Here is a 22407-nt window from a genome sequence, read left to right as displayed (position 1 = left end):
TTATCTTTTCGAGAACTACGACTTGAAAAAAAAAATTGTCGAGTTTGGAATTCGTGAGCAAGAGATATGGTCACTCAAAGTTTGTTCGGTAAAAAAAACTTTGACGTACAAAAACTCCTAGCCACGGGTTCCAAATACGATAATTTTTTTTTCAAATCGTAATTCTCGAAAAGATAATCGATTTGAAAAAAAAAAATTATCATTTTCTGAACTCGTAGACACGAATTATAGCCTCTTAAAGATTTCCGGAACCTAAAATTGGGTATTTCGGGCAAAAATCGAAACTTCAAGGGCACCACGTGCATTTTCTCTATTGTTTTTGGAGATTGTTTGATTACCCGTTTTTAATAAAATGTGGGAGTTTCCAACTCCTATATAATGAATGAATTTAACTATCAACCCCCTCATGCTTATTGGAAATTCCTAGAAAATAAACTCCCGCATAAATAATCAAACGTATATTGTCATTCATGTGAACTTCGAGGTAAGAATTTAAATGACGTGCATTACAAATTAACATATCCGTTTAATTATTTTATGAACTAAATGAGGCATAAGACAGATATATTTGACATTTTGTAATAAAATATAAATATTTCTTGATACAAATTTTATCATGGATCTTTGCTTACCTATCAATTTTATCATTAAATTATTACTTTTTATAACTTCTGTCTTGTTCAATAATTTATAATTGTTTTATACAAAATTATTAAAGTAAAGACAATAATGAGTTTATACCAATAATTATTAAAAAAATCAAAATTAATTTGAAATGAGGAAACTTAATGGTCCATATTCATATGAATTGGTTTATTTACTAGATGAGTAAAGTCTAAACTATTTACTAATACATTTTAATTAGAAAATTGTAAACTATTGACCGACATAAAAAGAATTTTAAATTAACACCACCTTAAAAGAAAACACAAAATTTTATTTGTGACGGCACGTATCCGTCACTTTGAAGTGACGGATACCATTTTCTCTCACAAATGACCCAAATAGAGGAGAGAGGGAAGAAAATGGGGGTGCCCCCACCTTGTCCCCCTTATCCGTTTTGTGAGTGGCATTACCCGTCATTTGCTTTGACCCGTCTTCAGCAAGACTAACTGAAAAGAAAATAGTTGATAGAAAATGTTTACAAATAGTACTAGGGTTGAGCAAAACCGGTTACCCGGCACGGTTTTGCAAATCGGTTCGGTCCCCGGTTTTAAAAAATCTTAAATTTCTTAAACCTCATCCGCACCTCTTTTAATCCGGGTAACCGGTTTTTCTGAAATTTTCAAACCGGATTTGAAAACCGGTTACCCGAACCGGTTTTCGAACCCGGTTTTTGGTTGAATGCTTTTGAATGGCACAATAAACATGCTGCCAATTTGACTTTTGAAGACCTTGGTTGTCAAATGTTAAAATTACTTCATAAAAAAGTCATACATATTAAAGTTCAAAGAGTCATAGACATGTAAATGATGTTCAAAACTACAATTAAAGAGTCACACATCTAAAATTACTTCATAAAGAAATAGCGTTTTGATGTTTTGGGCTTAAGTCTTGGCTTGGGTGTGTTTAATTCATAGATGAAATTATATTTTTGAGAAAAAAGTCAATCCGGTTTTAAAAGCGGTCTCCGGTTTGGTTTTATTTAGACCTGCACCAGCACCTCATTTATGCTTAAAAATTCGGTTCGGGTCCCGCACCGGAAAAAACCCGAATTTTTCGGTCTCCATTATTCGGGTTTCGGTCCGGTTTCGGTTTAAAAATACGGTTCAATTTTTTTTGCTCAGCCCTAACAAATACCACATAATGTGATATTAAAAAATCGTCTCTTAATAATTTATTGAAAGACCGTTACTTTAAGCTCTTAAAAAAAAGGAAAAGAAATAGGAAGAGGTGAGTAATGGAGGTGAGGGGTTTGTTCCTAGATAAAGACAGGGATTGACACGCGTTCATAAACCAAAGAAAAAGGAAGAGTAGTAAACCACGTGTCTAAAAATGACAAACTTAATTATATTCAAACACGTGTCCTTTTCGTTTTGCCCTACCCGCTGCGTTTTTCTCTTTCTTCCAACTTGTTGTCCTTTCTTGGGCAACTAGGTTAGTTTTAATGTCGCCCCTACTTGACTATTACTTTATTCTCAATCAATTAACCCTTGATGATTTATTAATAAATAAATATAAATAATGTTATTATTTGTCAAATTAAGACTATCATTTAGATGATCACCAATTCTCATTGAAGACGGACACTTTTCGTCACAAGCTGAAGACGAGCTAAATGTCGCCATTTTAACGACAAAATGTAACTATTTTAATGACAAATTATTATAGCTTAGAAAATTGTTCTGGTAACTTTTTAGGTAAAATGGTTACATTTCCATCTTAAATGTGTCACATTTTACCCCGTCTTCAGCTTGTGACGAAATGTACCCGTCACAAGCAAGACGCTTTGTTAGATGATTTAGGTATTGTTCGAGACGGAGTATCCGTTTTAATTTTTAAAATTAAATATGTCACTTCGTGATAATAAAGATAAAAAAAAAATGTTATTTTCTATGCTATTTAGGCCCTGTTCTTTTGGACTGAAACTTATAGGATCTGAATTGAACTGAACTTATAAGATCTCGAATCAATCGAATCAACTTATAGGATCTCAACTTAACTTATAGGATCTCGAATTTAATCAACTTATAAGATCCGAACTTAATCGAACTTATAGGATCTCGAACTAAACTTATAGGATCTCGAATCAATCGAATCAACTTATAAGATCTCGAATCAACTTAAATTAAGTGAGTATAGGATCCGAATCAAACTTATAGGATCTCGAATCGAATCAACTTATAGGATCTCGAATCGAATCAAATTATAGGATGTGAATCGAATCAACTTATATGATCTCAATCAACTTATAGGATCTCGAATCGAATCAATCAACTTATAGGATCTAAAGTTAACTTAAATTAAGTGATTTGAAATCCAAAAGAACAGGATCTTATTACTATTAACTGTCTCGCAATCATGAGTCACATTAGTAATTTCGAAGTTTATATTCAGCTTAGGTTCTATCTTTCAACTTATTTTTTCTGAATTAACTTATATAATTGTTGTCACACTAATAAAAAAGATAATTATATTATCATTTCCCTAAATTAACCTTAAATTCGCATATGTCATGATATTGTACCTAGTGGAAGCTATGAATGGGAAGAATAAAGGAAATAAATAAAAGTGATACGTGTCACGTGTGTAGTAAGTAGGGTTATGTTTGAATCGGGTTTCGACAGGAAAGGAAGTATGAGTTGTACGTCAATATATGATTTAATCAAAAGATTTTATAAAAAGAAAATCTATATAGTCATCACTTAGTCTATAGTAAAGAACTAAAGATAGAGATTAGATTCCCGACATTTTTAAGCCCACTTGTTCCACCACATCTACTACTTAGATTGGTTTTTGTGCAACTTGTCTTATGTCACAAATCACAACTAGATGGTTCAATAAGTCTTAAAAATAAACGGTTAAATTTCATCTCAATCTTTATGCATTTTACTTTTGTCTTAAACCATCCTTAAGTAAAAGGTCGACTTAATCGGGTCAATTAGAATTTTACTCTTAATCACTCCTTATTAACTTGACCTATATTCACCCTCCTAAGTAAAAGGTCACGACCTGGGTCAATTAATCCAATCATTTTCCACTTTCCAACATTTCCAATCATTTTCTACACTCTACCCCACTAAAACCTCTCTCTTACTTTTTTCAATTATTATTTACTAACTAATTATACACAAGTTTTTATTGTAATTTAAAAAAAAAAAAGTACTCCAATATATTAAACATTAATTTAATGACGTACACTTCGGAAAAAAATTATTAAATAACAAAGTTAAAATTTAATAATCGAAAAGCCGATTTCATTGACAATAAAAAAACCGCATACATAATTAAAAAAGCCGCATACATAATTTGAGCAATTAAAAAAAGCCGCATACATTAAAAAAAACCGTATACATAATTAAAAAAAACCGCATACATAAATACATAATTAAAAAAATCGTATATATTAAAAAAACCACATACCTTTTGTACTTTTAATGTTAATATATTATTATTATTATTTTTTATTGGATTTTAAATATTGTAACCAATTACAATTTGACACATGTAAGGTCAATTCTTAGGTCAATTTGAGCAAGTGAAGGTCACCAATTGACCTTCTCTCACCTTTTCAACCCTTGAGTCACCCTAATCTTTTGCTTAAATGTGAATTAAGGTGACCTTTCACCAATTGACCCCCCCCCCCCCCCAATTGACCTTGCTTGAGGGTGGTCTTATGTATGTACTTGACCCGTCTTAAATGAGAATTTGTATAGATGGTTATATACATATTCCATCATATTGGCAAACTTACCCGATTCGAATGATCTGATTCAATAAGCCTGATTTAAGATGTGAATATGATTTGAAATGACACAACTTCACTTGATAGTCTCGAAACGACCTGATTGACCCGAAATGAGCAATAGACACAACAACTTAGTTAAGACAAAATCTCAACCCGGAATAACTCAAAGCAACCTAGAACAACCCAATCCAAAAAGACCTGATTTGAAGTAAAACGAACTAAAATAAGTAAATCCGAAAATGATACGATAAGTTATTGAGTTGATCCGAACCAGACCCAATGACCCATTTATCAAATCTATGCATACTCGGAATCCCGGAGTATACAAAATTTTTTATTGAAAGTAAGAAATACATAAGAAATATATATCGTATCGTACTCAATCATTTATTTACCTGTAATTAGTAATTAAATCGACCAACTCAAAATATAATGATTAGCTCGAATCGATTGTTAGAGATAGTCCCTCCTAAATCCTAATCATAAAAAATGTTACCAAGATTTGCTTATTGCCAACTTACATGTTGCATTCTTAATAAATTGGATAACTACTTGTAAACTTGACACACTTGTAGTTTGTTAAACCTAAAGCGTTAACACGAGGATGATCGACCCTACCTTAGTTGCAAACTTGACACACTTGTAGTTTGTACCAGTTGTACGTTAGAGATAAATTGTGTGGCCCTAAATAAGGACCACTATAGCACACCCAAAAAAAAATGTACACGTTTTATACTTACATCTTTCTTAATAGCTGACCATACTCAAGTGTCTTCAAAACTTCATACAATCAAATGATGGCCAATTTACCTGCTTGTCTATTTCATAAGCCCATTCATGTTCGTATCAAACATACATTTAATCACCTCTTATACTCGAGTTTTTCGTCTAATATATACCACATTTACATTTGAGGACCTGTAGTTTGTATCAGTTGTAGTTTGTATTAGGTTTATTGGTCCTAACTCCTAAGTGACTTTTATCTCCGCTTTTCAAAATTCTACTCGATATTTTGAAAATTAGCAAGTATACGATGAAAGACGCAAAGTGAGCTTGCGAGGCAGAAAAGAGCCGAGCTTTACTGAATTTAACAGTTCCATGGAAATAAATTGATAGGTTGAGACGGATAGTGGCGTCTTAGAAACTTGCTGTTTAAATTGATAGGTTAACTTTAATTAGGTTTATTGGTCCTAAGTAACTTTTATCTCCGCGTTTCAAAATTCTACTCGATATTTTGAAAAGTGGGAAAAAAGAGCCGAGCTTTACTGAATTTAACGGTTCCATGGAAATAATAAAGAAGCTATTATAAAAGATGTTGCATAACCACAACAGGAAATAATACCATTCACAAAAGACCAAACTCAACGAAATGCCCATACTAGTATTCCTTCGGGCTAAAAATGATCAAATCACTAGCTTGACTTCAAATAAAAAAAATTAACGGCTAAAAATAAGAATCGCTCTTCCGAATTCTCTCGTAAATTTCAGGAGAAAATGCTGCCTAAGCTTCAATCAATAAGGGAAGATGTTGAAGAAACCCACCTAATTACTACAAAAACTCTGTATCAAACCCACCCAAGAATAAGGCTCCGGAGCAAAAAACCTTGTTCTACTTTGCGGCACTTGCTTGGGGGGCACCTCTTCCACCGCCATTCTGGTTAACATATCCATTGCCATTACGGTTTCCGCGGAAATTACCTTCCCCGTTACGTTGGTTGCCGTAGTCGTTTCTCCCGTTGCCACGACCATTTGAATAGTTGCCACGTCGGAAACCATCATTGCGATAGCCTCCTCGTCCAGAGGGGTAGTAATCATCAGCTGGTTTCATTTAAAACCGGTAAGCCATTTGTACGACGACATAATAATGATAGTATTCATCAAACCATCTCACATGACCAAAAAGGAGATAGAAATGATTACTGTCTGACTAAGAATCACTATAAATACAGACGAGGTAAGTAATTACAACTATTGAGTAAAGTGATCGAACAAAATCGAACACCGTCTCGTTTGAAAACAAAATGCTATAAATACCAAGAGGCTATAAACAAAAAAATTGTAAATGGAAGTGCTGAATTTCAATACCATTTCCGTTAAAAAAAGCTCTCAAGGTCTGGAGTTAAACACAAGTGTAGTACATACCTCGAGCAGTTGTTTTTTTCTCCTCGATAGAAACATCTTTGCCGCCAATTAGAATCGTGCCCATCTGAACAGAAGACATCAGGACATGCGGATGTCAGAATATATGTTTGGAATATGAAAAATACATACAATGTCAACAAATGCCGGAGCCCTTAAGGTGCTTCACCAAGAGATTGTCAGAAAGTTATGCACAGATGCTTGGTCAGTAATTTAAAAGTAAACCTTGAATTAAATCAAAAGAAAACCAAAAGTAATATTCTTACTTCAATCGCTTTCTCTTGACCGCTAGCATCCTCGTACTCAACAAAGCCAAAAACATAACCCTGCCAATAAGACACAGTGGAAGAGTTCTCAATCAAATAATAATGTGCAAAATACACAGATAACAAAGATAGAAAATGCGTACTCATGACAGCGTACCTTATTCGATCGGACTTGGATGCCATTCTTTTTTATTCGCCCAAACTTATTAAACTCCCGCTCAACAGTGTCAGCTGTGGCGTCAAAAGGCAAGTGTCCAATGTATATGGAATGGCTCTTAACTACACAACAAAAAGAATTTACATATAATATAGAAAATGAAAAAAAATTCAAAAACATTGGATGCGAACTCTTGCTAACATGCCACATCACATCTGTACCATTAAACAAATTTACAAGATATACCTGCAACATGGCCATTGCTACTTGCATTGCCATTGCTAGGAGCTTTGCGATTTGCAGCGGAGGATTGTGAGGCAGCAGCTGCTGGTAAAGTACCAGCTTGAGTTTGTTGCCCAGGAGAAGGCACGGTTTTTGGAGCTGCCTTTGGTTTCACGGGTTTAGCAGGTGAAGCTGGCACATGCACTGGGAATGCACTGGCACTTTGTTTACTATTCTTAAGCTGGAAGAAAGAACCACCAGAGAAACAATAAGACGATGACGGCAACAACAAGCGCTAATTCTATGACATAAATCCCAGACAAACATGAACTTACCATTGATGCATATGACTTCTTAGGAGCATCCTGCTCACCATTAGATGAGGCCTCCACAATTGGTTGTACAACATGATTAGACTCAACAGCGGGCTGAGGAAGAGCCCTCTCAATCACAGCTGGTTTCTGTTGAACTACAACCACTGGAGCAGCTTCTGATTTTTCTTCTACAGCAGCATGATGTTTCTCAAGCGAAATTTCTGCAACCTGGGCTTGCACTGTCTCTGCAAAAAGAAGGGGCATTTACACACTCAAACAGTGAGCCCTTGTTTAGCACGGCTTATATGGCAGAGGAGGAAAGATAAACGTACCTTGAACAGGTGCCACTTCAGCCACGGGTTCCAGTAGTGCATGTTCAACACAGTTCACTTCCACTGAATCAATAATTGGTGAGCTATCTTCAGGAAAAAACCTGAATACATCATTATGCACGAAATAACCGTTGTTTTGAGGAGCTAAAAAGAAGGATTCAGTGAACTTCCTTCGAACATTGTCTACTCCGGTTAAAAATCCGGTCACCAAGACAGTTAGCCCCTTCATATGAGAGGCTTGAGTATCTGCTGTCAGTATCTCAGCTTTGCACTTTGCGCAGTCTAATGAGAGTATTAGATCCTTAATCCCCTGCAGGAAGACAAATTAGTTGCAAAAGCTTGAAAATACCTACACAAGAGACAAATATTGCATTTATGCCTTCTCTATAGGCACACATCAGTTCTCTAGAAGATAAGCATACGTCTGATGAAATCTCTAATTTGGGAAACAAAAACACTATTCAACTAGAAGTGACAGATTGATAGAGTAAAAAAAGGTAGCCTGTGATACATAGGATCAACAACAAATGGCACAAACAAAAATTCCTTAGTAAAGCACACATGAAGAACAAACAACTTTCACAATATTCTGTCTAGTTCATTTATTTTCCCCTTCTGGCTCCCCTTTATCTGTAGGTTTTTACTTATCTTCTTGTTAACCCGGTTAGATAATTTCAGGCTACTTGAAGGAGCGATATATACATTGGGATTCAAAGCAACAACGCTGCAGCGTCCACAAACATGACTACGGCATACAAGTTATCATGTGTTTTACTAGGATTGCCTAATTTGTTTAAAATAAGCCAAATCCATTACAAGACACACTCGTAAAGACTAAAGACTATTGAGTGTGTATTCTATTATATAGGTTATAAGTGTCAGGAATTCAGGATGGCAAAAGCTAGAAATGATTCCATATACAATCAAACCTTACCACGTAAACAGATTATAACAAAACATGGTTACCGAATTCGCTATGATTACGTCTTTACCAATTCGCAATTCGCTCCTATAGAATGTGTGTTATATGTATTTTTAGTAAGCAACATGATAGAATTCGCTTTTAGATTCGCGATTCGCAGGGCACCGAGCGAATTCGGTAGCCATGAACAAAACTATCCAAATTAAGGAACTTACTTTCATGGTTGTAACAGTTATTGAATCGCCGGTGGGACCAGGACGACTCATTGTACTCGAATCATTGAAAAAATGGTAGGCATGCTCTGGCGAAATGTGCAGCATCTCGTAAAACTGATTAACAAAAGCTTTCCCTACATCCTCGTCACTGATATCCGGCGTTTCAGTCACAATCATCTCCGGCATTTCAGTCGCCATCATCTCCGGCGTTTCAGTCGCCATCTCCTAAATAACTCAATCTGCACACGAAGTGACAAAACTATTAACACATATACCGCCAAAATAACTAATAACATACATTGCCCCATCTTTAAAGTACAACATTGTGGGTAATTCAAAATTTAACATTAGCAAAATCAAGAAAAGAGCTAAACCCCTTGATCTAAACCCTAGAGAAACCCTAATTTCAACGATTCGAGTGGACAATAACCAGAACAAAAACAAATAAAAGTGCTAGAACATTGTATTTAAATACCACGAAATAGATCTAATAGTTAAAAAGTTGACAACTTCATGCTATTATAATAAAAACCCATCAAATAAAAACAAATTAAGTAAAATTACAATTGAACCAACAAATTATTAATTAATAATACAGTAGTAACTAAAACCCTAATTTCAGCGATTTGAATAAACTGTAACAAGATCAAAATCAAATCAAATTGCTACATTGTTTTAAAAATAATAATACAGTAGTAACTAAAACCCTAATTTCAACGATTTGAATAAACTGTAACAAGATCAAAATCAAATCAAATTGCTACATTGTTTTAAAAAAAATACCGCGAAATCGATCATAAAATTACAAAGTTGACAAATTTACATCACTACAATAAAAACCCATCAAATAAAAAATAAATTAAGTGAAATCAAGTCCAAATTAACAACAAACTATTGATTAATAACAGTAAGTAATTAATTAAAAAGAAAAACAATCACATAAAAGTGCTACATTGTAAATTAAAACAGCGAAATCGATCATTCTACTACCATAATAAAAACCCATCAAATAAAAGCCAAATTAAATCAAATCTAATAAAAATTGAAACAAAGACGACTGATTAAAACTAGGGTTTAATTAAAAAGGGGGGAAAGAGAAATACCTAATTTCCGAAAGATCGGAGATTTGAGAAGAGAGAGAGTGGCGCCGCCGAAGGAGAGAGTGGAGAGAGCGTCGAACTTAAGATTGAGAATTGAAGAAGACAATGATAGGGTGACTTGGCTTTATTAGGGTAAAATTCTATTTATATATATACTCACAAATTGAAATTGGAATTTTAGTGGGAATATTAAAAGTTTTTTTTTTTTGGAAAAGTAAAAAAAATAAAAAAAAATTGCGTGGTTGGAATTTGAATGAGAATCGGATTCGTATTAGGGTTTTTGATTAGTAAGTTGAAATGGATTTTAAAATTGGGGTTTTAAATAATTAGTTGTTCTAAAATTTGTTTAATGAACTATTTATGTGTTACATGTGTAAAAATAGTTTTCTTTTTTTTCAGAAAGTTATATATTGGAAGAGAAAAATTTGATCGAAATTTGATGTTAAAGCGTTGAGTTACTTGTATATGGCTACATGTAGAGGGTTTAACCATCTTTTTCTTAGTTGTCTGCGTCGGAGTCGGATGATAACATTTCATCATCGTCATCCTCCTCACCACCTCCTTGTTGACGTTCTTTTGCTTGATCCCAATCTCTTTTACATACATATATTTTTACAAAATTGGGGGACAAACGAGATATCTTTTCATCTAAAAAATCTATACATGTACTAAAAGCAGACTGAGATACGGTTGTTGACACAGGAACTGCAAGAACATCTCTTGCAATTCTTGAAAGTACGGGGAATTGAGCGCTACGGTTACGCCACCAAGAGAGAATCTTGAAATCGGAATAATTGGTTTCATACGTAAATGATAAGTACTGAGTAATAACAAACGAGGAAGAAGCGGTGGAAACGTTAGTTGATTTCCCAAAAATAACTGAAGCAAGTTCATCATCAAATCTCGGACTCTTAAACTTAGGAGAAGAGCTTGACCCACTATCCTTTGCATATATATCATATAGCTTATGTAAAATAGAAACACAATAGTCAACATAATTTTTAACATTGTATTCAATCCCTAAAGTTTCATAATAAAAGTCTAGCAAATTTGTTAAACCATCAGATTTAATCCCTGGATCAAGTAAACATGCGATGCCACATATAACGGGAAATTCATGAAAATATGACAACCATTTTGTTTTCATTTCAAATATAATAGGTTGCAAACATGGTTCATTTTGTTCGCAGTCGCACATAGTCTTAACTATATTTACGCATTCCATGATAATCAAATTTACATTTGGGTCATTAACCATTGAAAAGACATTAGTAGCATGGTAATATGCTCCAAGAAGTGTACAAATATGTTGAGCAGTTTGCCATGAATGATCAAATGTTTCAGAATTTGCATGAAAATCATTGTACAAATCAATAATAATATCCTTATATGCAAGAGCTTGAACAAGCATTTTATAAGTAGAAATCCACATAGTTGGTATATCAAGTAAAAAATGTTTAGGCCTTAATCCTTTTCCTTTACACAAAGTCTTATATTTTCGCCTAATTGAACCAGTTATTCTAAGCCATTTAAGAATACGTCTAATAGGTGTTAAAAGAGGGGCTATAGAACTAATCCCATCTTGGGCAGAAGAATTAATAACATGTGCACAACATCTAACATGCAAGAGCACATCATCTAACAATAGTGAAACACTCTTTTTAATATGGTCAATACAGTCAGTATTAAAAGTAACATTATCAAATGAAATAGAAAATACTTTTTCACGTAAACTAAACTCATCTAAAGCTCGATAAATTTGAGAGTTTATAGCATGACCCGTAGGAGAGTCTTCCATGACATCAAAACTAATTGTACGTTTTTGCAATAGATAATTACAATCAACCCATTGTGCGTTAATGCATAAATATGATTCACCTTGTTTTGAAATCCATATATCACTAGTTAAAACAACACGACCATCAAAATTATCAAAATACTCTATCAAATCACTCTTAGCAAGATAATATTGTGATATAATACGATGTTTGAGAGTGTTTCTACATACCCTTTTATAGGCGGGTTGTAAAGAAAGTGTAATAAATTTTTCCAAATGATAACTTTCACAATAATTAAGGGGCAAACTATTAAGAGTCACATAAGTAGCCATGTTATCAATCATTGTTTCTCTATTATAAACAAAAGGGTTACCTCCACCGTGTAGATTAGACACATACCTTTGGAGATGAGTTTGAGTAGCACCTAAATAATTTAAACGAATTAGTTAAATTTTCATGTATTCAAACCCAAAAAAAAACATAAGTTAATTAAATAAAACAAATAAATCAAAGCAAATACCATGTTGGGATGGTTGAGACGGTGAGCCTTGTGACTGACCTAATGACGTTGGCGTAACATTTGAACCTTATTATGATAAATGAAGTAAAAAAAATTAATTATAAACTTCGAAACCACTTCAAAATTAGTCACTTACCAAATGTATTACTTAATTAAACAATTATTATAACTAATAAATAATTATAAGTTTACAACTAAATAAATGAAATAAACGTAAATTAATTAGTGAATAACATACCAGTGGTAGCATCTTCCATTTTTTTCCGATAAATTTTCTTTCACTTGGTGACTTTGTATAGTAAAATGTTAATATTAATATGAAATTTAAATTCTAATTTAAATTCTAATTTATATATTTAGTGAATAATTAAAGAATATTTCTATAAGCAGGATAATAACTAGAGAATTGAGATAGAGATTATAGAATGTAATTGTAATGATGTGAGGATTATGAACTGGAAAACTGAGTATTTATAGTGTAAAAGTTGCATTGAATAAATAAACAAACAGCTAATAAAGTATCCGTTGCAATAGTATCCGTTAAACTAGCCGTTACGGGTCGGGCGGGCCGGTTCACGGGCCGGTTCCAAAACAGAGCGAAGTAAAAAACCAGAAAACAAAAAGCCCCCAGCGAGGATCGAACTCGCGACCTTTCCCTTACGAAGGGAACGCACTACCACTATGCTATGGAGGCTTTGATGCTATCCTCTTGATAATAAATATTTATTAGCTTTTATAATTCAGAGAAAAAGGAGGCGTTTTGACTTTTGATAAAGGCTAATTTATGCTTTATTGAAAGAGTATGCTTTTTTCTTTTCTTTGATAGAACCCAGAAGCGGGTTTTTATTTTTGTCTTCTTTAAATCGATTCGGAGTGCGGTCTTAACTTAAAACGGTTTTAATCGAGAATTTGTGTTGAAAAAAAGAGGAACTTAGAAAGCAGTAAGATTGAGAGATTTGATAAGAAAAAGAATGTGTGGAATTGCATTGGTGGTTGATGGAGTTCACATCCATGGTTTATGCTCTTCGGTTGATAGTAGTAGTACACAAGAGCAACATCATGGTTCTAAACCAGTTAAGTATTGTAGTCAATCATTTGTTTACGTTTGATTAAAATACCGCTCATAAATAATAACCCAGTTTATTGATTTATTGATATTTGTTATATGTTATATTTGTTATTCCATTGTTTTTTGATGGGGGTTCAAGGGTTTTTATTGTTTTGTATGAACATGTTCAAAGTTTGAACCTTTATGGTTTAGTGTACTTGAATTGATGGAGAAATGGACAGTAAAAGTTCTGTGTAGTGTAAAGTTATGAACTTTTGAAGGGTTGATTGGTTGGTATTTGAAAATTGTTGTAGAACTGTGAAGAAATGATTGTTGTTTGTGTTTTCTGCAAACTTCAATCATATAAGAATTTTGACCAGAATCGATTATTCGAATCAGTTTGTGAACTAAGATTATATAACTGGTAATGTGAGTAGTGAGCTTGGCTTTAGAGTTTTCAAAGTTGTGATCTTTGTTTGTTGTGACTGTGGTGATTGGCAGTAAGTGATGGATAGTTGTACATTTGCAGCTTACGTTTACAATTGATGACTTGAAAGCCGCTTTAAGGAGACGAGGTCCTGATAGCTTAGGAACCAAAAAGGTTGTGCTTGAAGTGAACAATGGGGGTGATGGAGAAGTTGTTTCGCATGTTGCAGAATATGAGGGGATTGAGGGGGAACGATCTTGCTCTAATGGTGTAAATGATTGCAAGCCTTGCACTAACGGGGAGAATGGATTTGGAATGTGTCGAGGTGTTGCTGAGATGTACTTTTTTGGTGCTGTTTTACAGTTGAGGGGAACAAATCCTGTAACACAACCTTTAGTTGATGCATCCGGGAATGTTCTCATTTATAATGGTAAGTTATATTCATTTATCAATATGGGAATGGAGAGGGTTCCAAGCAGTGATGAATCTTGGAGCAAAATATCCCAAGTTTGATTAATTACCACTTAACCATTGAGTAAAGGGGGTCAATCAATATTTAAGTACGGTAAGTGTAAATGAACTGAAAAAAGTCAGAAGAAGCCGCCCCTTCCAACTTAAGCGAAATCCGCCTTTGGTTTGAACAGTGAAACATTCACGCTATACTAATGAACGGGCTTAACTTTCAGCATTTTACTTCTTCTCGAAGTGGCTGTTAGTTGTAGTAGTAGTAGTAGTAGCCAGAAGGTGTAACCCTGTATTCGTTAGTTTTATTTGTCCACTCAAAATGGCTTCTGGTCTGTAGGTGCTTGCACTCTCTTGATGGAATTCAAAAGACGTCTGCTTTTTTTACCTTGAGATAATGATGTCTCATCTACTAGGATGACTGACCTTGGAACGATATTTCGAGATGTCTAGCCTGCTTTATACTATATCCTCATAATTTGAAAACTTTGTCTCGTGTCTCATTTTGTACATGTGCATATGAGAGCCCATATGATGCTACACTTAACTGAAAGTCTTGTCTTATTGTGTAACCTGAAGCTTCAATTCAGTGCATTAAGAGATAAAAGGTTGACAGTGTATTAACATGTTCTTTAATTTTTTTTATTTTGTTCTAACATTCCTTTTGATTTGTGGTTATATCAATTGAAGGTGAGATATTTGGCGGAGTTCACATGAGCAGTGACAGCAATGATGCTGAAGTCCTTTTTCAGCGTTTGAGAAACTGCTGTTGTTGTCAATCTCATGGGAGTGTAAGCAGCTGTAGTGGAGAACCAATTCCGTCACTTCTTTCATCTATTAAGGGGCCATGGTCTGTGGTATATTGGCAGGTATCTTTTTACGCTGGTAAGTTTCTATTGTAGTGTCCATTTGACACACTTCAGTCATTTTTTCATGTGTTGCATTTTGAAGCATAACATGTAGTCTGTCATTCTTAGAATGTCTCCAGAACTCTCTGGTTTGGAAGGGATGCCTTTGGAAGGAGGAGTCTTGTGGTTCATTGGCCCACATCAGAGGACTCTAGATTTGTCCTCTCCTCGGTATCACCACCCCATTCTACTGCTATGAGCCCTGGTAATTTGCTTCTTGATTCTTTCCTTTGATCTCTACGTTGAAATATGTCATTTGAATATCTCTTTGAATCTCTTACTGCCGCATGTGAACATTTTGCTGTAGCTAAAGTGCTATTTTCTTTCGGATTTTGAAATTTAATTTGACTTAAGTATCATTTTCTTTCGGTTTTTGAGAAAAAAAAAAATCTTGTGATCAACTTTAGCCGATAAACTAAACAAATATATATGTATAATTAGACAACACTTTTCATGAAAAGGGAAAGCACGAGGAATTGTTTAAAGAGAAAACTGTGTAGTTCAATTTCTCGTTTTATCAACTGTCGATTGGGAATGGTACCTTTTCACTTATTGGTCATTCATGAGTTGCTGCAGCAGCTATGATTCTCTCTCCAATCTTCTAATTTCTCATCTATTCCATTATTTGTGTCTGTAGATCCTGAAGTCGAAGATAGAGCATGTACCCTCCACAGCTGGGAAGAGCTTCCATGTGGTGTGTACAGTGTATCTATTGATGGTTCAAATACTGATGCATGTTTGATCGGTAGAGCTGTAAAACATGAATGGACGAATTGTATGCTAAAAGATCTTATTAAGTGGGACAGAATGCTTGTGGAACCCAAGCAAGGCCAGTCAGATCCTTCGAATCCTCTTTACTCTTCACTGGTGGCTGAGTTGGTTCCAGCTTCTGTTAATGGTATGCTACTTAGATATACTCCCTCCCAGTCACTATAATGTTCCCTCTTTCCCAAAACGGATTATTCAAGTAATGTTCCCCTTTCTATTTTTAGAAACTTTTACTCTTATTTTATTCATTCCTCTCTCCTATCACCAAACCCCACACAACTCTTTTACTCCTATTTTATTACTTTCCTTTATGTTTTGACCCCACAATTCTTTATTTAACTACTAATAATACATCCCTTTCTCCTATCACCAACCCCACACAACTATTTTACTCTTATTTTAATACTTTTCCTTAAGTATCGTGCCATTATCAAAGGGGAACATTATGACGACTGGGAGGGAGTATGATAAAACATTATAAGCATCTGAGCTTCTTCCGAGACTTCTGACCTTAATTTGAACTTCTTCCTCATTTCTGTAATAATTGCATTGATGTAGATAGTATTTTTTTTCATACTTATCTGTCTTCTCTGTTCATGTAGGAACCTCACGACCCTCGAGTATCACACCGGCTCATGTTGTTTTGGCAGCACTTAAAAAGAGTATTGCAAGGCGGACTACCAAACATACAATCTTCAAGGTTATGTACTACTTGTCTTTCACTTTCATAGTTACTATATTCCATTTTATTTTTGTGATGTTAATATGAATGCTGTATTTGTATCAGTCTGTATTTCATTCCTTTAGCTGTCTAGAGCTCATTACAACCTCTTTTTCGCCCACTCCTTTTGTAATGCTTTGCTTATTTCTTGCATTCCTAGTTATTATGAGCGCACAATTCCCATGGTTTGAAAATGCAATACGGAGTATTATTTTACGTGATAAGTTATTCTGTTTGATGGATGCCTCTAGAGCTGGCCAATAGTGCGGGCCAGTCCAGCCGGGCCCGCATCCCCCTTGTGGGCCAAATTTTGGCCAGCCCACGAGCCCACTCCAGGGGCCCAGCCGGACCCATCACCCTGGACAAACCACATCTTCCACAGTCTGGTCCTGGGCCAGGCATGAAACAGCTCAGTGCACTTCGCCCCTTGGCCCTTCCCATGGATAGGTCACAAGTCAGGTTGGCCTGGCCCAGCCCATAGCCAGACCGGCATGGCCCGCACTGACCGACCCACTTGTCTGCTCTAGATGCCTCTAGTCTCTATGATTTCAGTATACGAAGCTTTGCTGTTTACCAAAACTCTTGCGCTTGATTTGTCATTTTACTCGACCTCTATTTGATTGTCTTAGCCTGGTTAATGTTGTTATTGTTGGAGTTGACATTTCTATAATTTACTACTAACAGCTACTGATTGGGGGTACTTCTAAAACCTTTGTAGGGTTGTGGACCCTTAGGTGCTTAGTTATTTAATCACGCCTCGTTTTCCATCTTGAGCGTAACTGAAGTTTTATAGTACAATTTTTCAACTCTTCTGGCAGTTGTCACTGAAGCTTCATCATAACTGACATAAATGTTTGGATGACAGGTTGATAAAGATGATAGAGAACAGAATTTTGTTCCTGTGGCTGTCCTCTTCTCAGGAGGGTTAGATTCCATGATACTTGCTGCAATACTTCATGAATGCCTAGATGCCAGTTGTAAGTGTCTTAATCAACTCCTCCTCCAACAGATATTTAATATGGAGTACTAAGATATTTTATACGGAGTACTATGCTGCGTTTGTAATTAATGTCCCTATTTTAGAGACTAGTTAGAGATCTTCATAAGTAGTCTGATTGTATGTTTCGTACTTTCCCAACAGATGGCATTGATCTGTTAAATGTCAGTTTTGATGGCAAAACGGCTCCAGATAGAATCACTGCCAGAACAGGACTAAAGGAGCTAAAAAGAATTGGGCCTACAAGAAGGTAAATTGATATGAGTTTCTTAGTGGCTTGATATACAACTTTATTTCTCTCTTTTTGTAGTTGATTGGCCATAAGTTGGTTCCCTGTCTTTGATGAACTATGTTGAGTTATTGTCAAAATACTTGCCTGTTAACCTTGCGATGTGGCCGGGGAGCCAGGTAATTAGGAGAGGGAGAACGGTTTACATTTAGAGTGAAATTTGTTAAGTGCCAATGCTGCAAGGGTTTCTATAGTGGATCTTAAATGTCGTGAACGGATAAGGTTAATTATAGGAAACACCAAAGTACTGCAGAAACTTCCAAGGCTCCACTTTCGTTTCTTTTTTTTCTTTTTTCAATTTTTTTGAGACTAGATCCGATCAGAAAGCTGAATCTGTAGAGCATTTATGTAAAATTATCTGGAAATGCGTTTGAGCAATGTGGATTGGGAATGTTTTGGAGATGCAGAGAACATTTTGCGTAGTTTGATATCTCGAGTTTTTATGTAAAAGTCCCTGAACATGTGTTGACACGATGGTACTTGCATTGACGCTTCTTGGGTGCCATAAACTTCAACTACTGTGGTAGTCATTGGGTTAAGTGAGTTACTGCGACTGTATTATATTTTAATAACTAAGAAGTTGGTTGATGAGATTTTGGCGCAATTTTCATCACGGATAATCTAGAAACTCTGTATGTCTGCAACATAAGGGTAAGACTATATACATATGACTATATGAGCCCCCTTTACCCTGCCATAGCCGGGAGCTTTTAAGGCACAGGGGTTAAAGTTGTTGTACTCTAATCGTTCTGGAATACACAGGTGGAGACTAATTGAGATTGATGCTGATTTGTCGAATCTGACCGTGGAGATGAAGCATGTCATGTCACTCATTAATCCTGCAAACACTTATATGGTACACTCGTCATTTTCTGTTTCTTATTACTTGTGTTTAGTTATTACTAGGAGTTTTACATAATAAGTAGTTCAGTTTTTGTGGTCTTTTTTCTGGAAACACCAGGAAGGCGCTCGTTCCCCCATAACAAAAACACAAGACGTTCCTTATTTGCATACAATCTATTGATATAGATACCCTCCTATCTCACTCGTTTGCTTATGGCTTACCTATTCCTTTCTTGTCCGGGCCTCAACCATTTGCTTGTGTTCTCAATTTAGGCAATTGTTTTTGCGCTAAAAGACTATTTTGCTCTTATTTTTCCCGTTAATTTCGCAGTGACCGGTGGACCCATCTACTATTGCTCTTTAACCTACTCACTATAAATACCTTTATCCCATTTGCATATGCTTGTATAAAAAACGATCCAAAAACAGATGTAAACAACGAGATGAGACAATGGAATATCGTTTAGTTATGCTACTGTTAAAAATATGGGGGGATTTTCCTGGGTATATTTTAGGTATGAATAATGTCATATATTAACATATAGTTCTTCTGAAGCTTCTGTTTGGCTATGTTTAGGACCTGAACATCGGTCTAGCGCTGTGGCTGGCTGCTGGAGGTGATGGCTGGGTGTATGAGACAGAGACATCTCAGCACGACAGTTGTCACCGCTTCAAATACAAGTCTGAAGCAAGAATATTACTCGTTGGGTCTGGCGCTGATGAGCAATGTGCCGGATATGGTAGACATAGAACCAAATACAGAAACAGCAGGTAGTTAAGTAGTTTCACTTTCATCCATGTTTACATGTTTTCAGATTGTTTACCCTTGTCAAAGATTTACTCCCTCTGTACTAGCAGGTTGCATAGACGATTCCAATAAATATAAAGTTCGGCTTTTAGTTATATATGTACCACTTTATAGGGTCTTTTATATTCAAAGGACATAAAAGCTACGAAGTACTTCCCAAAATGGCACACAACCTCACTTCCAAAGACCTCTCTTTTAGATACATCAATTTCTGCCGCTCTCATTGATGTCCCTCCATTAGTTCGTTGGAAGTTCAAAATTACTCCACTGAGAAGGATCTTTGTAAAAAAATGTCATTTCAATTTTGGAATCTCCTCAGCCGCTCAGCGTTTGTCAGTCCGCTTTTTAAGCAGCAAAATTTGAACTCTTCAGATTTTATCAGGTTGTATGACATTAGTTGTGTTTATCGACTTTTTTTTTCCGTTCTATGATCTCAGTTGGCTTGGCTTGCATGAGGAAATGAAACTGGATATGCAGAGAATCTGGAAAAGAAACTTAGGGAGAGATGATAGGTGCATTGCTGACAATGGAAAGGAGGTATTGCTGGAGTTCTTGTCATAAAATAAGTATGATCTCTCATTCTGTATCAAAAAAGACAAGTTTCTTTTTTTTTTTGTAGGCAAGATTTCCGTTTTTGGACGAGGATGTTATAAAGGTTTTACTTGGTTTCCCTCTGTGGGAGATTGCCAACCTTGATCAGCCTAGTGGAACAGGGGACAAGAAGATTTTGAGAGAGGTGGGTATACAACTCTACATACATGTTGACTGTATCAGTACTCGATACTGCATCTAAACATTCATGCTGTGTGTATCTGACATCATGTGCATCATATGCTAGTCCAATCCGTAAAATAACCTTAATAAACACAACATGGAATGACTCGACTTAAACTTGAGTGATCCAATCCATAACTAGCAATGACATACCCATAATAATCCGATAGAACACGTGTGAAAAAAGATCCTGTAAGAACACTACATGTACCTGATTGGAATGACCTACTTGCTAGCTGTACCGCCGGCCATGGTATCAAATCCTGGTTTAAGAGTTGTTCTCAGAAACAGGCTGATCTTGAAGTTGGTCGTTGCAGTTTTATTTCCGTTGTTGCTCCACAATTGTCCCAATGCAGTTGTGAAACCTTCATAAGAAATAACAACTCAATTGTGATGTTATGTCGCGGTCCGTATTTGATACGATGGCCCCAACTGGAACTATGTTAGTTGTTCATAGTTGTAGGTTTGTGAAAACAATGGTAGCTTATTACGGTATGTGTTCTGTGCATGAGTGTTTGTCTATCTGGGTGCTACATAGCATTTTTCTGTGGATCATCGAGGTTTCTGTAAGCCTCAATTTAGAAGCGGTTTAGAAACATGTTTTGGGATTTTTTCCAGTATGCATATGCTAATATCATAGTTATCTAGTTTTCAATACTTGCCATTTCACTTCTCTCATTCTCTGTGTCAAGGTTGCGAGGTTGCTTGGAGTCTATGAAGCGGCTGCTCATCCTAAACGAGCCATTCAGGTAATTTCTTTTTGACAGACTCATACCCGAAGGTCATTTGTAATTTAGCAGTTGAACTTATATTTTCACTCAGATTTACTATTCCAAAATCTTCAGAGAAATGTAATACTTAACCTTTGTTCTAATTATTGCATGGTAACTTTAACTAAAACTAGTTTTTGTTGGCTCAGTTCGGCTCAAGAATAGCGCAAGAATCAAACAAGAGAAACTTTGGCAGCAATCGCGCTGCCAATCAAGTATCCGCTGGCAGTGTAACGTTTTACAGGTCATCAAGCTAGCCAATTGTTGACTGTTCACCCGACATGTGGATGGATTCTCGAACTGTATGAAGTTCGACACATTGGGCAAATTCTAGTTTCAAGCTCAAGTGTTCTACCAAAAGTTATACCGACAGTATGAAGTTCAACACACATTGGGCAAATTCTGGAATCGGAAGACTGACTGGCGAGCAAAATGTCGTTTGGGTTTTGCTTGTTTGCGAGAAATCAATGTTTAATTGCAGTTTTATTTTTTCAAAGCCTCCTGTGGCGGTCACAGGCCTGTAGATTTATATCAGTTTGAATTTTAATCATATGGACGATGCAATTTGAAGAACTTGTGTCTTTTGGGTGCTAACATATTATGTTACTCCGGCATTTCACTTTAGTCACGTGTTCGACACTTATAGCCGAGTCAAAGTAACATGACTAACAAGACATCGTGTTATCCTGCATGAACCGGACATCATGTCTAACATGACATCGAGTCAAAGTAACTGTCCCAAACATGAATTCGAAAACCTGAGCTGACTTTGGCTAACCAAACCAGTGGCCTAATGTTGATGGACCGATATCGACTTAACTTGATTGTTCAAAACCGGATATCTAGATGTTGCAATTTTTTTTTTTTTTTTTGGAAAACGATGTTAAAATTTCACTATAACCTTACAGGATCTATGATTCGTTTTAACAAGAAACACTTATTATAAATCCGGTTTTGACTTCTTTCATAATAATCTCGTTCCATAATACCAATCCTTAAAACGATAAATCAAATACAATGAAAGGACCGATAAAACCCCGGGAGTTAAACAAACTCGTGAGAAACCTTATTACTACGAGTGAGCAGAAAAACCGAGCTGCTTTTATAACCCGAAAGCGTAACCCAAAAAAATAGGCAAACCCTTGGATAAAAATGTGCAAAAGTAAACTTTTTTTTCGGTGTAAAAGGAAAATAAAATACTCCCAATTTCAGTATTGAC

General features: G+C 35.6%; 2 protein-coding genes and 1 non-coding gene across 3 annotated transcripts; 1 reads left to right on the top strand and 2 right to left on the bottom strand.

The window, feature by feature from the left end:
- Positions 1 to 5693: 5693 nt before the first annotated feature.
- On the bottom strand, positions 5694 to 10201 carry LOC141644087 (nuclear transport factor 2). Its single transcript, XM_074453531.1, has 9 exons — positions 10079 to 10201; positions 8976 to 9214; positions 7839 to 8148; positions 7528 to 7751; positions 7217 to 7433; positions 6971 to 7092; positions 6814 to 6873; positions 6551 to 6614; positions 5694 to 6226 (listed from the first exon to the last, which is right to left on the bottom strand). The coding sequence occupies exons 2-9, from the start codon at positions 9195 to 9197 to the stop codon at positions 6018 to 6020; spliced, it is 1428 nt and encodes a 475-aa protein (XP_074309632.1). The 5' UTR covers positions 9198 to 9214; positions 10079 to 10201; the 3' UTR covers positions 5694 to 6017.
- Positions 10202 to 12995: 2794 nt separating this feature from the next.
- TRNAT-CGU (transfer RNA threonine (anticodon CGU)) lies at positions 12996 to 13067 on the bottom strand. Its single transcript has one exon. It is a non-coding gene; the product is annotated as a tRNA-Thr (tRNA).
- Positions 13068 to 13121: 54 nt separating this feature from the next.
- On the top strand, positions 13122 to 21780 carry LOC141644086 (uncharacterized). The gene is made up of 14 exons (XM_074453530.1): positions 13122 to 13446; positions 13951 to 14278; positions 15001 to 15179; positions 15288 to 15423; positions 15856 to 16116; positions 16589 to 16686; positions 17573 to 17684; positions 17849 to 17954; positions 18756 to 18849; positions 19414 to 19607; positions 20082 to 20181; positions 20264 to 20380; positions 21111 to 21167; positions 21338 to 21780. The coding sequence occupies exons 1-14, from the start codon at positions 13345 to 13347 to the stop codon at positions 21443 to 21445; spliced, it is 1992 nt and encodes a 663-aa protein (XP_074309631.1). The 5' UTR covers positions 13122 to 13344; the 3' UTR covers positions 21446 to 21780.
- The last annotated feature ends 627 nt before the right edge of the window (positions 21781 to 22407 follow it).

Source organism: Silene latifolia, chromosome 2, assembly GCF_048544455.1.
Source record: "Silene latifolia isolate original U9 population chromosome 2, ASM4854445v1, whole genome shotgun sequence".
Classification (NCBI taxonomy): Eukaryota; Viridiplantae; Streptophyta; class Magnoliopsida; order Caryophyllales; family Caryophyllaceae; genus Silene; species Silene latifolia.
This window is presented reverse-complemented; position numbering and strand designations above follow the sequence as displayed.

Bases quoted from the DNA above. Each gene is read 5' to 3' on its own strand.
- LOC141644087 (XM_074453531.1), bottom strand. From the start codon at position 9,197: ATGGCGACTGAAACGCCGGAGATGATGGCGACTGAAATGCCGGAGATG. The intron at 7,093-7,216 runs GTATATCTTGTA...TTTGTTGTGTAG, and splicing joins TAGCAATGGCCATGTTGCAG to TTAAGAGCCATTCCATATAC. The intron at 6,874-6,970 runs GTACGCTGTCAT...TCTTATTGGCAG, and splicing joins TCCAAGTCCGATCGAATAAG to GGTTATGTTTTTGGCTTTGT.
- LOC141644086 (XM_074453530.1), top strand. From the start codon at position 13,345: ATGTGTGGAATTGCATTGGTGGTTGATGGAGTTCACATCCATGGTTTA. The intron at 15,180-15,287 runs GTATCTTTTTAC...TGTCATTCTTAG, and splicing joins GGTCTGTGGTATATTGGCAG to AATGTCTCCAGAACTCTCTG. The intron at 17,955-18,755 runs GTAAATTGATAT...TGGAATACACAG, and splicing joins AGAATTGGGCCTACAAGAAG to GTGGAGACTAATTGAGATTG.